This window comes from Trachemys scripta, chromosome 3 (assembly GCF_013100865.1).
Source record: "Trachemys scripta elegans isolate TJP31775 chromosome 3, CAS_Tse_1.0, whole genome shotgun sequence".
NCBI lineage: Eukaryota > Metazoa > Chordata > Testudines > Emydidae > Trachemys > Trachemys scripta.
In genome coordinates this window covers 47,261,552-47,276,365 of record NC_048300.1, presented here as the reverse complement: position 1 = coordinate 47,276,365, position 14,814 = coordinate 47,261,552, and the positions used below count along the sequence as shown (strand labels likewise).

At 39.6% G+C, this 14,814-nt stretch overlaps 1 protein-coding gene across 5 annotated transcripts in view; it reads left to right on the top strand.

The window, feature by feature from the left end:
• The window catches only part of EPRS1 (glutamyl-prolyl-tRNA synthetase 1), a 68,957-nt gene extending 62,426 nt beyond the window's left edge, over nucleotides 1–6,531 (top strand). For 4 of the 5 annotated variants that reach the window (XM_034764610.1, XM_034764611.1, XM_034764613.1 and 1 more), the window contains 3 exons: nucleotides 1,064–1,142; nucleotides 5,342–5,406; nucleotides 6,163–6,313. In XM_034764610.1, the coding sequence (XP_034620501.1) occupies nucleotides 1,064–1,142; nucleotides 5,342–5,406; nucleotides 6,163–6,313 (295 nt within the window). Of the gene's footprint in view, nucleotides 1–1,063; nucleotides 1,143–5,341; nucleotides 5,407–6,162 lie in introns of all 5 variants that reach the window. The other variant, XM_034764609.1, reaches the window with a different exon arrangement.
• Nucleotides 6,532–14,814: the final 8,283 nt, after the last annotated feature.

Sequence of the window (14,814 nt, the reverse complement as noted above, 5' to 3'; positions counted from 1 at the left end):
TACTTTTTTGATGCGGTGGTACTATGCAGGATTGTAGTGTTTAAAAATCCAAAATTCTTTGATAATATTGGTGTTTACATCTAGCTCTATGGTAAAATTTTCAAAAGCACCCAAGTTCCATTTTCAGAAATGAGTGACACTTTGGCACCTACATCATATTGACTTTCACTGGTACCTAGGCTCTTAAATCACTTAGGCCCTCTTGAAAATTGTATCTGTAGTTACTACGTATTGCAAATCTCTGTAATAAGGTGATGCATAAGAATATGATTTTCATATTCTTGAGGCCTGTATATGTGAGGCCCAGGGTTGTCAAATGTGGTAAAGACAGTCCTGCTATTCTGATTTGAAGACATTATAAGGTCATCCTTGATATAAACCTGTTTATATTTGAAGTATCAGTTGACTAAGGTATTTGAATGTCAGAAAATTATCTAACCAAAGAGGTAAATGAGATTTGATTTTCCCGATAGTTAGGTTTAGCTTTCAAGCATTATTATAGTACCCTCCTCTCAATTACAGCAGACTTAACCAGGAAATCAACTTAACTGGTGCATCTCTGAGGTGATCTGGGGGTGATGCTTAATTTTTCTGTGGCTTCATCTCCTGCTGCTTCTGCCAGAGTTTTCGTTCCCTCCACACCGTGGTACATACTGAAAACATATGATATGCTGTCCTGCTTGTTCTTGGCTAGTATTTTGTTCTTTTCACACCAGCTGTATAGGCTGAGCATATTGCAGCTGCCCCTGCTGTATTCACTCAGACAATAACCTCAGTTGCAAACCAAATAGTAGTGCCCTCTCCCAACCCTTTGGGCTTGTCTAATAGGGTGATGGAACTGCAACAGCCTGAAGAGAGAGATGTCTTTTAATTAATCAGAATTTGTTCTTTTGGGAACAAAAGCTGTCAAAGAATATCCGGATTAAGAAGTTTCTTCCGTATTTGTACTTTTTTCTCTTGTAATTTGGTGTTTGGTGGCTCAGCACAGTTGGTTCAGATGGTAACTTCATTTAGAAGATGAATACTCATGTCTGTCTTTACTAAATTTCTTTTCTTGTCTTAGAGCTTTTGAAGACCTAACAAATCATATGGTGGTGGCCAATACTATGGAAGACTTTCAAAAAGAACTTGAAGCAGGAAAGGTAAGGCGGTTCCGAATATACTGAAGTCTGAATAAGTGTCTTTCAACATTGTTAAAACAGGACACACATTTTCCTATCCATTACACGCCAGTTGGAGATCAGATGCTTTCACAGCCTAAATAAATGCATTATTACTGTTTGAAAGGGTGCTTGGTGGTTTAATCAAATTTGCTCACACATTGGGAACTTTTCATGTAGAGGTTGGCAGCAAACTGTAACTTTCCCAAATGCTACAATAGTTACGGTTCCCATCTGCTATACTGAAGCACAGTTTTGATTAAAATTTTCCACACTACTAGTCTTTAAAGTATTATGCTCAGGCATTAGCGGTGACAAGGCCCCTGAGGGCAACTTTATATACCTGTTATCAAATGGCATCATTTATTTAAAATGAGTGTACTGCTTTTTCAGCAGGAAGTGACCATAGCAGATCTTAATACAGATCTTTTATTCAGATTAAGATAAAATACTATAATTTTTCCCCTACAAATAGTTTAAAACAAAAATTTCGGACATCATAACTGCATTCTGGGAGTCCAAAGTATGTACTACTTGCATCAAAGAAAACTTTCTAACCTCATCAGAAGCCATTGAGTGCATTGACAGGTGCTGGGCATCAAGAAATTAAGATTGATCATCAGAATAACTGATAGTGTAACAGGGCTGAGTTATATTAAATTCCCTGATAAGGGCACTAGCAACTTTTGAAAAATTTAAGTTTTGGTGGGGCAATTGAAGTCTAGATCAGCGATTAAGACTGTATTTTTAATGTTTAAGAAATATTTTATTCTTCCCTTGAGGTGCACATTGAACTACCATTGATTGACTTAAGGAGATCCTATCCCTGAAGTGCTATTACCCAGATCCTCCAGCATGTGAAAACATTTGAATAAATATTCTTGAAGACTCCATCTAGTTAACAAATAAGCTTCCCTACTGGTGAAAGACTGCAACTGAGAAATAATACAAAAGAAAAAATGATTGTTAAAAAAATGTGGGGTGCCAAGTTGGCTCTACTCTTAAAAAAGACCATACACTCTTGCTGAACGTCCTTTAGGGGATAGGTACAGGGCCGGTGGGATTTATGTTGAATAGAAAAAAATAAAATTATTAGCTAATTTATGCATTACTTTTACCGCCATCCATCCCCAATTCTTTTCTCCTGTAATTTGTGTCTCATAAATACATTTGCATATTGTCTTAAATTAGATTGTAAACTCTTCAAAGAGACTGACTGTGTGTGTCAGTACAGGAACTAGCACCTTGATTGGGATATATTTCTGCCCCCAAAACGTGGTGGTAAAAAAAAAAAATCTGACTTGCCATCATCCCAAAAGCTAAATATATGTCAAGTTATTTTGGACCTTCTCAAAAAGATTTTGTGCTCAGCCTGCTGGTTCTGAAGTAACATTTCACTAATGCAAACCCTTTCCAAAGCCGGCTTGGCCTACCTGATGTTAGGTATAAAGGACCTCTTTGTCCTACAAATAATCACGACGATTTTATTATTCATGTTATAATAATATAACATCAATTTGTTTTTAAAAACTACCCTCGGCCTCTGGTGGCCTACAGAACAAAGGAGAGACGTGAAAAACGCAGGCTTTCCCAAAATGTTGGGAGATGTGGGAAACTTAGGATATGTCTAATATACAGCCCTGCAGCAGCATAGCTGTCCAATACAGCTGCAGCACATCTGGTGAAGACACTCTATGCTGACAGGAGAGAGCTCTCCCGTCAGCATAAAAAAAAAAACTCCACCTCCGCGAGTGGCAGTAGCTATGTCTACAGGAGAAGCTCTCCCGCCGACACAGCACTGTGCACACGAACGCTTATGTTGGTGTAATTTATGTTGCTTAGAGGGGTGGAATATTCACACCCTTCTGTGACATACGTTTTGACGACATAGTCTGTAGTATAGACATAGCCTTAGTTACAAAGTAAGCTAAGGAAAAAATCCATAAAAAGCAAAAATGCAGCTTAAAACAAATATATAAAAACCATAATTGTATCGTGAGCAAACTCTCATTATGGATTAAGGGCTTTCCAGGATCTCCTGACATTTCCTCCCACCTCAAAGCCCCAAATCACAATAACTCTTACTTTTGTGAAGATGATCTGGGAAGGGAGCAATGTCCAACGGTGACCACCCCACCTCCCTATACTTACTCAGAAGCAGATGCTGGAGAGCACCATGAGAAATTGCTAACCTAGCTAGCTCTGCATCTGGGATAGTACTAGATCATAGATTTGAAACTTGTAAATAAAACATCTAAACTAGTTGCACTTTCTGACATGGAAAATACAGTGTAGTGAACATCTTTGATTTGGAAAAGTAAACGTTCCACCTCTGAAGTTACAAGCGCTTATCTGAGTACCTGGATCTGAAGAATAAAAGTTTCAGGCACTTCATCTCATGTGTATATATGAATGTTTGTGTCCTTTTTTGTATATTATTGTACAAAGCAGGTAACGTATATAAAAGTAGTAATTTTTCATGGAAACCCTCTTATTCAAATCTCTCTTCGCTACGTTGCATTGACCACAGTCTAAAAGGAGATTTCCCAAGCTAATTTCCCATGTTGTCCTGTATTTGGTGTGATTAACCCTTAAACCATAAAATCTTTGAGATGTGGACTTCTTTGCTTTTGTATCTTAAGTAATAACTACATGCAAAGTTTAATGAAAGCTGCATGAACGATCTACAACAGCACTTAAACAAAACCCACATTTAGAAAACCAGAAAGATTTAATACAAGCACAGATATTAGGCATTAACATTAGACACTTACTAGTCCCTCCTCCAAATTGTAGAAAATGAAAGCTAATAAATATGTATATTGCCCCAAAGACTATATGAGTTTTGTCCAAAGAGGAAAAAGTTTCTTGTAGCATCACACAGCACAACAAATTTATTTAGACTTCTGGGGGGGTGGGAAATAACAGGAGTTTGTGGAGCAAATGTGACTTAAGACTTTTTGACATTTTAGCAACTCACTTTCAGCTGTTGTCTTTGCCTCGGTTTTCCATAATCTTTTTAAAATAGTCTTCTTGGCTTTACAGTAACACTTCCTAACTTTTACTGTTAAAATACATGAAGTGAAGAAATTGAGTGAAACATCCCTGGAAAACTTAGAACAGTTAGACCTCTGAAACAGAAATTTGCTGTCCGATTAAGTTTAAAAATACTGAACAATTTAAGTGGGCTGAAGTGGTTAAAAATGATTTAACAATATCCTTACTACCTCTTGTACTGCTTAAGTGCTTAATATCTTGTCTTGTATATCCGATGTTCATTCTTAGTGCTTATGTAAGAAGAAAACATGCTGGTGACAGTTCTCTTTACCTTAATGAAAATACTGAAATGAGTCCCTTCATAATGTTATTCCTCAGAAAATATGAATGTATAGCACTGTTCCTAAAAATTATAATGGGAAACTTCATTGGGAAAGCATTTCTTTAAAGTATGTAAATAGGTGTTGCTCTGTAATCCAATAGTTTTTTTTTGTTTGTTTTTTTCCTTTTAAAAAAATAAATACCCTGGATATCCAGATCTAGGAGGGGGGAATTTTTTGACACCTTTTCATAGAAGTTAAAATATCCTGTTGCTAAATTTCTAATAAGCTAGCAACCATCACTCTTCAAATTCTATTGTGAGTTTACACTAGAGTTCTACTGCATTTCACTACAAAGGGGCAACTGTCGCTGTATATTTTCAGAATGAAAAAGCTATAAAAACCCTTTTGAGCTGTGTTAATTTTACCTTTGATTGTGGTTATCATTAAGCTGAACCTTTCCTGTTTAGAATGGGGCAGGGAGCTGGACTAGATGACCTCTCCAGGTCCTTTGCAGCCCTACATTTCTTTGATTCTATGAGCTAACTTTGTAAACTGAGTTTTTAGACTGCAGGTAAACTATTCTACTTTACAATAAAAGGATGTCAGACTTTCAAAAGAACTTTCCACCTACCAGCTCATTTAGCCATGATTATGCAGCCAGATTGTCAAAAGTGCTCATTCAACCACTTCCACTGTGCTCTTTTGAAAATCTTATTCCCGTTGTGGGAGATGAGCACTATCAAAAATCTGGTCTTCAATGTCTGAAGTGTTAGACCTATAATGGTAGGGTTTGGGAGTCTCTCCTAAAATAATGCCTGTTTGCTTTCACTGTATAAACTCTGCATCTTTCTTCCATTTCAGATTGTGCAGATTCCCTTTTGTGGGGAAATGGAGTGTGAGGACTGGATCAAGAAAACTACTGCCAGGTAAACGATGTAACTGTTGACTTTAAGAAAACTTACATTTAACTTTCAAGTTGGGTATCTGAGTACAAAACAACTTGAAAGTAACGTTTCTTTAGAGCAATGATACTCAGACCTCAGTGGTTCAGGAGCAGAATTAGCAATCATCAAAAAGAGCCACAGTAGTTTGAATTCATAGTTTCATTTACTATATTACTATAAATTATTCTCACAGCAAAATGGCTGACCGAGTATTGTTGTTTTATCAACTACAATTGTTTAGAATATAAGAACAGCCATACTGGGTCAGACCAAAGGTCCCTCTAGCCCAGTATCCTGTCTTCCAAGGGTGGCCAATTCCAGGTTCTTCAGATGTAATGAACAGAACAGGTAATCATCAAGTGATCCATCCCCTGTCGCCCATTCCCAGCTTCTGGCAAACAAAGGCTAGGGACAGCCTGGTTAATAACGTAGTAAAAACATCCTGATTGGTTAATAATTAAATCACACAATGTTTTAATATGTGCTGCAAAGACCCACAGGAGGCACATTTAAGAGCCACTTGCGGCTCATGAGCCTCGGTCTGAGTATCACTGCTTTAGAAAGACCCTCCGCATAGGATTCTCACTCTTGGGTCTTATCTTGTACTACAAGACAAGGCATTATTACTCCCTTAGCCCCAAAGTTTTTACCCAAAGAAGTACTCACTGTGTGTGAGATTTATTTTTTGTAAATCTTTTGGGAATTAAGAATAAATATTAAATTTGTTTTCTGTTTCAGGGATCAAGATCTTGAGCCTGGTGCCCCGTCCATGGGAGCAAAAAGTCTCTGCATCCCCTTCAAACCTCTCCGCGAGCTGCAGCGTGGAGCGAAATGTGTCTGTGGCAAGAACCCCGCCAAGTTCTACACCCTGTTTGGTCGTAGTTACTGAGTTATTAGCGAAAACACCTTGTTCCTTATCTCTGAACTCAACTTTTTTCAATAAGACTGAAATCTCCCCAGATCTTATCAGTTTTGTGACTTTTTAAATAATTCAAAAAACAAAGCCATAAGAAACCATAAAAAAAACCCAGTCGTCAGTCTTAGACTAGCAGTATTGCTCAGAATTTTCTGTAAACATCTCTAATAATAAATACGTATTGTGAGCTACAGCGTGGTTCTGTCTTTATTTTTGTGTTTTGTGGAAAGATTGCTTGGTTTCTCTTTTGGTTGTGGGGGGTGAGTGTGCTTTCATGTACGCAAAACACAGATTTGTGAGGGAAAAACCTGAAGTGTTGTAGATGATGTAACTAAACCAGGGTAATGGTTAAAAGTATTCTGCACCATGGAGTGTTTGTATATTTTACAGTGATACGGTTTAGTTATAGCAAAGGGCTGCGAGCTAGGAATTCTAAAACATGCTTGCCACTAACCTACTAGGTGCTTGGCTTTGAACAAGACACTTAGTTCCTGTTCCTCAATCTCTAAACTGGCGATGTTTACTTGTCTCTCATTGGTATTGCTTTGAAGATGCAATGGTATTGAGTGTTGAATATTTTGTCATGTTTATATTTTGGCAAGTTCCCTCACAAATATCCTGTTTTTTACCTCCATTCCTCTTTCCCATGTATAAGTCCTTTGAATGAAGCAGAGAGGGAGTAACATGGGTCAGAAAAGCCCCCAAACCAGAGTAATTGGATGACGCCCCACCTCCACAGTGTGTTGCTCTGGAGATCACGAAAGCTGCATCTCCCGTCTTAAGTTGGTTGGAGTTCAGTCCTTCGGTGTGACGAGTGGGTGGAGCCAGCGAGATGCTCCCTGCTCTGACATCTGAGTGAAAATCCACTTGGCATTTACTGCTTCTCGCACCAGTTTCCTGTGTACCTTCCCTTCACCATAGGGCTCTGATATATCGGAGGGAGGGAGGAAGGAATTAGCCAATGGCAACATGGCTCACAAGAACCATTGTGAGCAGTTCAGATGGCAGAGGCTCACTGTGCTCGTCCATTGCATTCCTGTGAATCCTTGGCAGCCTTGGCTTCCAAACCCAGCATCCTGGAGGGAAAATCAGACAGAAACTCAGCAAACTTCAACTGGAGTTTTACCCTCCCACAGGCTTGTCCCCTGCATGTGTCTCCCGGGTTCCAAATTTATTGGGGTTATTTCTCATGCATAAAAATGTGAACTCTGGCAATCTTAGATGCAAAACTCACTTAGAGCCTTATCCCCAAACTTTTATAGCCTCCTTAGCTTTTCAAAAGGTAGTGAAATGCTATTTTCACTTCATGTGAATCCATGATTTAGTCTTTCTTATTCAGAATAACTGAGTAGAATACAATGGCTTTTTTAATGGGAGACCATCCAGGTTTCTCACTGTATTATTGAACCTCCTAGAAGCACATGTATGTACCAATTACAGTTTCTTCCATACTATTTCAAACAGTGGGAAAATTCTCTTTCTAGTACATCTGACAAGTTCTCAGCTCAAGAGAAAATTGTGCTGATAAAACTTTGAAATCAAGTCCCATGGTTTTGTTCTTTGCAAAATTACAGCAATCAGGAGATGGTGATGGCATGTGCTACTTCATGCATCATTGGGATATGGGGTACTTATTTGTGTTTAAACTTAAAAATGGATTGGCTAGAAATACATATACAGTAAGTAGTTTTCAAGTGAACATGGTAATTGCAATGTCAGATCAAATCAGTGGTACATCTAGTGTAGTATTGTCTCTGATAGTGGTCAGTACCAGGTTTCAGGGCAAGTTTGAGCAGTTTACTCTACAATTGTCCACAACCCCCCCGCCCCAAACAACAATCAATGGTTGTCTTATGCTCTTTGACGTGTTTTGTATCTATCCCGTTTTCAAAATCCCTCCCCCTCTGCAAAAAAAAAAACCCAACCCTATCTGACATAACTGGATATTCTCTGTTGAATCATTTTTAAAGTTGCATTTCATCTTGACATATGCAACAATTCATATCTGTTGTCCTTGCAGGAATCTACCCAGTAAGATATAATATGTATTGCTGTAGTGCCCGGAGGCTCCAATTTGAATCAGGAAGTCTCCACTTTTCTAGAATAGATGCATATGAGGACATAGTGCCTGCCACATTATAAAGCTCTAATTATATTTGTTTTAAAACTGGCCATTTGATTATGATACTGGACTCAAACTAATGTATATGGAAACTGGATTTTTAGATCAAATTCTAAATACTGTGTTATACATCCATAGCTTGTCTGGTTAGCACTGTTTCTGCTTTCAACTGTCAGCCTCTGGGGTGGAGCTTAGGCTGAGGTTCTGCCAATTTTTTGAATAGCATGAAAATAAAGCGCCTAAGAGCAGAATATAAAATTGATATACATGGGATTAGTGGGAGAGAAAATACTATCTTTTCAAATCCAGAAAAGAGGAGGATCAGGTATCACATCAGACTGCAATATAGGACACTACTTATTGGCAATTGAAACCTATTCACAAAGCATAGAATTTTTTGGCTGAGATCAAAGCAATTTCTCTTTTTGTGACTGGATCAATGAGGCATAGGAATATAGAAGAATCATCCCTGGTAGCACCTTTTATTTCTCCTGGCACCAAAGATTTCTGGGGATGAATCCTCTTTATGTCCAACCTTTTCTGTTAAACTAGTTGTTTAACTTGTTAGACTGGTTGCTGTGGAGACACGAGTAATGACGACTCCGCTGAGGTTGAGTGTTTAGCATTATAGGTGTCCTTAGATGCCCTAGCGAATTGACTTTTCTCATCCTCCCATCAATTTGATATCGGGTGAAATTGTTATCCCCCACTCTGGCCACTCAATGCTGGTGCTGAAGCAGCATAAAGGGCGGAGCTCTAAAAGTACTGGAGAATCCCCCCAATATAGGAACAGTGGAAGAAGCTACAGTTTATCTTCCAAGGACTTTCAGAAATCCCGGAGGTGGAGAGGGGGTTGCCAGAGGTGGGGATGGGGATTGGAAGGGCATGTTAGCAGTGGAACCAAAGTGCACAACCTTGCAGAGATTGAGAAGCACAGCTGCCCATAACCATCAGGTGACAAGTGAGACTGAAGAACAACACAGGGAAGATCAAATATAGCAAAAGTTACGTTAGTAAGGGTGTGTACCAGCAAGTTGCTGAACATCCTCAGCGCCTGCTGAAGTGCCCCAGGGTATCGGCCCTAAAGATTCGTTCAAATGTTAGAAGATGTTCTAAAATATGGAAGCTGCATCCGGGTTGCCTTTCCTTGGTTCTGCTTTTAGTGATCTCATAGATGTGAAACAGCTTATCAATTATTTTGATTAAAGGGGGAGCATGCATTCAGTTATTTTGATCAGAGATGAGAATAAACAAAATACATTGAAGGCATTGTTCTTAGAGCTGAGCTGCTCTCAATCTGCCATAGGTTTGCTATGAAAACATAATGAGTCAGGAAGAACCCAGTCTTTTTCACCAGAGTCGGTTTTCGTGCACTTCTTTCTTCCCAATTATAGCAGCGTTTGAAGTGATGACTTCTCTGCAGTGCTCGTCACTGACGGAAGGGGAGAGAGGGTCTTCTTCCATACTGCAGAAACAAAGTTGTACATCTGGAAGCACCACTTGAACTCTTCTGTAACACTTTATGGAGAGACCGTTCCCGTCCTGTTAGTATGAATTTGACACACCACTGGCATGCAAATCTGCAAACTCTTCTGCCTTTTAAAAATGGTAAATCCCGACACATTGTAAAGAATAACCAGAAACAAGAGATCCCACTAAGGCCGATGAAATGACATTGTCTTCCATTATAATGGAATTTCTGATCACTTAAGAAAACTGAAGCAACCCTAACCATAGACAATCAGTAAAATACTGTGGTGGGTTGATGAGAGAAATACTGTAATGTCTGTGTATCACCCATCACCTACTGGACAGAATCAGAAAACGTGGCTGTCATAGGATCTAATTTGCTATCTGCGGCTGGAGAGATGCCTTTAATTCAAGGGGCTGCTTCTGGGGTAGGTGGATCTGAGTCCTATCCTGACTTGTTGCTATAACATTCTGTTGTGCAACATAGCGACGACTGTAAAATCAGTTCATTCCCTGAGAGAATCCTTAATGAAACATGGTAAATCAAACTAATTCAGCATGAAACATGGTCAATTAAACCAACATCAGCTTTAGTTCAGGAAGCTGGGCCCCTGGTAAACTATCTGTCCATGATGCACAGCTTGCTGCAATGATTTAAACTTCTAGAAGTGTTCCAGTTCCCTGGCACCTGAAGGCAAAACAAAGGACATGGAGATTCATCATGAAAGGCTCAGAGGTAAACCCTTCAGCAATGAGCGGATCATGCTTATGAACTGTACATCACAAATATCAACCCCATGAAAGGAACAAATAATGGAAATATGAGGCAAGTAGATTATAGTCTTCTGGCAATGGGTGACTGATGCAAATTCTTGTGTTTTGGAGTCCAACCTTCACTTGTTGATTAATGGTGTCCCAACTTCCCTCTTGCTGAGCTCGCTGTGTGTCTCCTGCAGCCACAGTAAGAACCTCTTAAGTTAAAGGGAAGCCTCCCGCAAGCGGAGTTGTGTTGTGTTGTGTGTGTCTCTCCTGAAAGTTCTCCCAGAAACACCATGCCATTCTGTATTAAATACCTAACTCTTTCCTCTACTCTGACTATCCAAGCCTGGATGCCCTGTGTCTGTCTTGATCTGTTCTGATGAATACCAAAGAAAATTAAATGTAGATTTCTGAGGTTGTAGAGCGAAATACACTTTCACAGTGCCCAGCATCATATAATAATGAACCAGAGGGAAAAGAAAACAATGGAAAAACCACAGGAGAAACAAATTTCAGTGTACTCACTGGAATGAGCCAAAGCCTCTTGGAGAGAGGATGGCTGGGACAGCAGCCAAGTTCAGAACTAGTTGTGGGTCAGCTACAAGCACTCCCTTATAGCTTATGCACTGTATTCAGCAGCAATTGCTTATCCCAGTAAGAGAGGAGCATGTTAGAAGGGTGCTAGTATCCCATCCCATAACTTTCCCACTCTCTTCTTTGGGGCTCCAAATGACTTGAGCATTTCTCTGCTCAGTTCAGTTATGTGGTATAGATTTCATGTTTGTTTGTTTGTTTTTAATAAAGCTCTAGGACTTCTGCCTAATTCAGAAAGTGCCATCAAACCAGTATCTAGGCTCTTAGGAGAAGAACGAGGAGATGCTGTGAATATTGTAGCATGAATATTCTCTCACTTTGTCTTACTGTTTGGAAACTCTACTTACAGTATTTTGCACAAGTTCCAAAACAGATTATATCTTTGTCAAAAACCTAGTAAAATAACAACTTCTAGGTTTTTTCCCCCTTATCCAATACTTTCCAGATAAATACAGCAATCACTTTAAGACCAGCTGTCCCACGGTCTCTTACTGCTAAAGTGACAAAATGCCCAGAATTAGAGAAAGGAAGTAACTATTTTGATAGCAAGTTCAATTCTATTTAGAGATTTCAGGTGATCTGTTCAAATCTAGATCTTGCTTTAGCTCCATCACTAAGTACTGACACCTCAGGGTGGGATTTTCTAAAGCACTCGGCTTTGGCCTAACTCTGCTCCCAAGGAAATCAAGCTGAGTGCTTTTTCAAAATCCCACTGTGAAATTTCATCTGTGTAGTAAAGCACAATAATGCTTTACTAGAAGAAACAGCACACTGCAAATACAGCTAGAATGCGAGAAGTAATGTTTGGAAACAGATGATGTAAAACAAACTTTAGCAGTAATTAATCATGGGTATCAGTTTTGTAATTAGTTCAACCAGGCACTGAGCAGGGTGCAGGGCAGTACTTGTAATGAACCAGCTCTAGATGGAAATGTACCAATGGGAATGTAAATACGAATTAAGCTTTGTAACTGAGGGAACTGAAATGTGAATGGATCAACCAATGAATAACAGCAATATAAACATTATTTTCAGGTACATAGAACACTAGGGTAGCTGTCCAAAGGGTTGATAACTTTGGGAAGTGGAGGAAAACTAAATGCACCATAGACCCTGGAACAGAGTGACAGGTGAACAGCAAAAGCAAGAAGTTGGTACGATTCAATGGTGGAATGATCAGCAAGAAATGTTAATCCTGGTGGTGGGTTCTGTTAAATACCTACAAATGTTGGGGTTAAACAAAATAGATATTTCACATATCCCTCAACATGAGCAGAAAATGATAGATGGGAACTGGAGATGAACTTTCTGACCGCAAGATAATTCACCTCAGTCAAAATGCATTCCTGCAATGGCACGCCCTGGTCATTAACCATCCAACATTATTGTTGTCTGAACTATATTTGACTGTACCGCATGCTGTTCCCTTCCTCCCTTATCTCATGACTAAACTCATATGTACACAGATGGGCAAGTGAAGTTTTTAAAAAAGGATTATAAAATCTTCAGGGCAGGCACGTTGTCATCTCTTATGTCTGTCACTTAGCATACTTCTGGCTGCTTTATTTTCTTTACAGGAATCATTGAGCTGAGTGCATACACGGACATGCATTTGCAATGAGAATTCAAAAGGGGGACCCGTTGAAAGGCTTCCCGTTCTCCAGGCACAGGTTATTTTGATTTAGAACTAGGGTTGGCCCCAGGATTCCTACATCCCTTCTCTTCTAGTTGGTGAGAGGTTTATAAGCAGAAAATAACTCCCAGTGTGTACAATTCTGGTTTCTATTAATACTTAGCTTGTACATTTGGGGGCCAAATCTGTAGGAAGTGAGGATTAATACCTGTGCATGTAATTGTTAGAATTTCCCATCTGCACATGCAGGTGTTAATCCTTGAAATGTGTGTATGCAAAAATGGGGGCTCAACTAAGTCCTTTGTGAAAACTTGGCTTTTGGAGAATGTCTTCATCTCTAACAGCCCTCTGGCATGGTATATTCACTCTGTTCATAACCAACTGTATTTAGCTGTCCCACACTACAGACCTCAAATTACCTCTATTCCACAGACACATGGATAATACTATACATGGTTGGTAACAGGAACAGCTTAATAATAAAATTTTCTCTCACCTTTCTAATAAAGGTTCATCTCATCATTTAAAACTTTCTGCTCCACCAGTGGTTCTTGTGGTCCTATATTTGGTCCTCCCTCATGTTTGAAAGCTATGATACTGGTGGTGGCAGCTAGCTAAAGATGCTCTTGGTATTGGGGTTCAGTCTGGTGTATCTCTTCCCCTCATTTTGTTTGTAATAAATGAAAACAATCCCCATAGAGTGGCATATTAGAGGAGGGGAGATAGAGCACTGCAGCAGCCGTCACATGATTAGCTGTTGCTAAACTGCCCTTTAAACTGATTTTATTGTTTTAGTGCATCTTATAAAAGTGACTTCCAAACGTGAGTAGCACTGAGGTAAAAGGAGGAGTTGCAGAGCTGTAGCCGCTAACTCTTCCGCTCCTTTTTGTAGAGACAAAGACTAACCCCAGGATAAGAGAGTACAGAAATGGGACGTTACTCAGGAAGAAGCAGCCGGCTCATTTTAATGTGCGCTGTGAGCCTTGTGCTTTTTGTGGTGGAGATAGCAGTAGCATACATTGGTAATTCCTTGTCTCTAGCTTCTGATGCTTTTGCCGTCCTATCTCACTTTATCTCCATGGTTATCGGTTTACTCGGCGTCCGGTTCAGCCGCATTAGGTGGCACAAAAAGGGCACGTTTGGCTTCCCCCGGGCAGATGTGGTAGGTGCCTTTGGCAATTCCATCTTTGCCACTGCTCTGATGTTCAGCATCCTAATTGAGGCAATTAAGAGGTATCTCAATCCACAGAAGACCGAAGAGCCACTGATCGTCCTCATTGTTGGACTTGTAGGTCTATTCTTCAATGTGCTTAACTATGTTGTCTTTATGGACTGCTGTTACTGTGAGGCATCCGTTGTCCAAGAAGACACTGAAACAGGTAAATAAGCTAATGCACTTTCTAGACCGTCCAAAACCAGCCTTCCAAAGCACTATTTGACAATTAGCCTGGTGACCACTTGCCATTTCTTTGTAATGAGCAAATAAAATATTAATTTTTTACCATAATTTTGATAATGGTGGGGAGTAGATTGTATGCCGGAGCTGATAAATATTAATGCTCATTTTACAAGGCTTCTATCACCACATCTGTTTCCTAATGTATGTCTCAAGTAAATGGTGTCCCAATTATGTACTTGACCTTTGGTAAGCCATCAAGCAATGAGCAAGTGGGGAAAATTCTCTTTTTTGTGTGTTACCAAATTGGAATCAGGGTCTATCATTGTCCTAGTGAGAGATGAATTGTCCAGATTTATCAGAAAGTCAGTGCCTGAGCCTGTGAGATGCTGATCACCCACTGGCTTAATTGAGAACTCTGAATGCTCAGCATCTCTGAGGTTATCACCAGTGAGCAAGCAGGGATAATTGTAAATACTGCAACAAAGCTGTAATAGTTT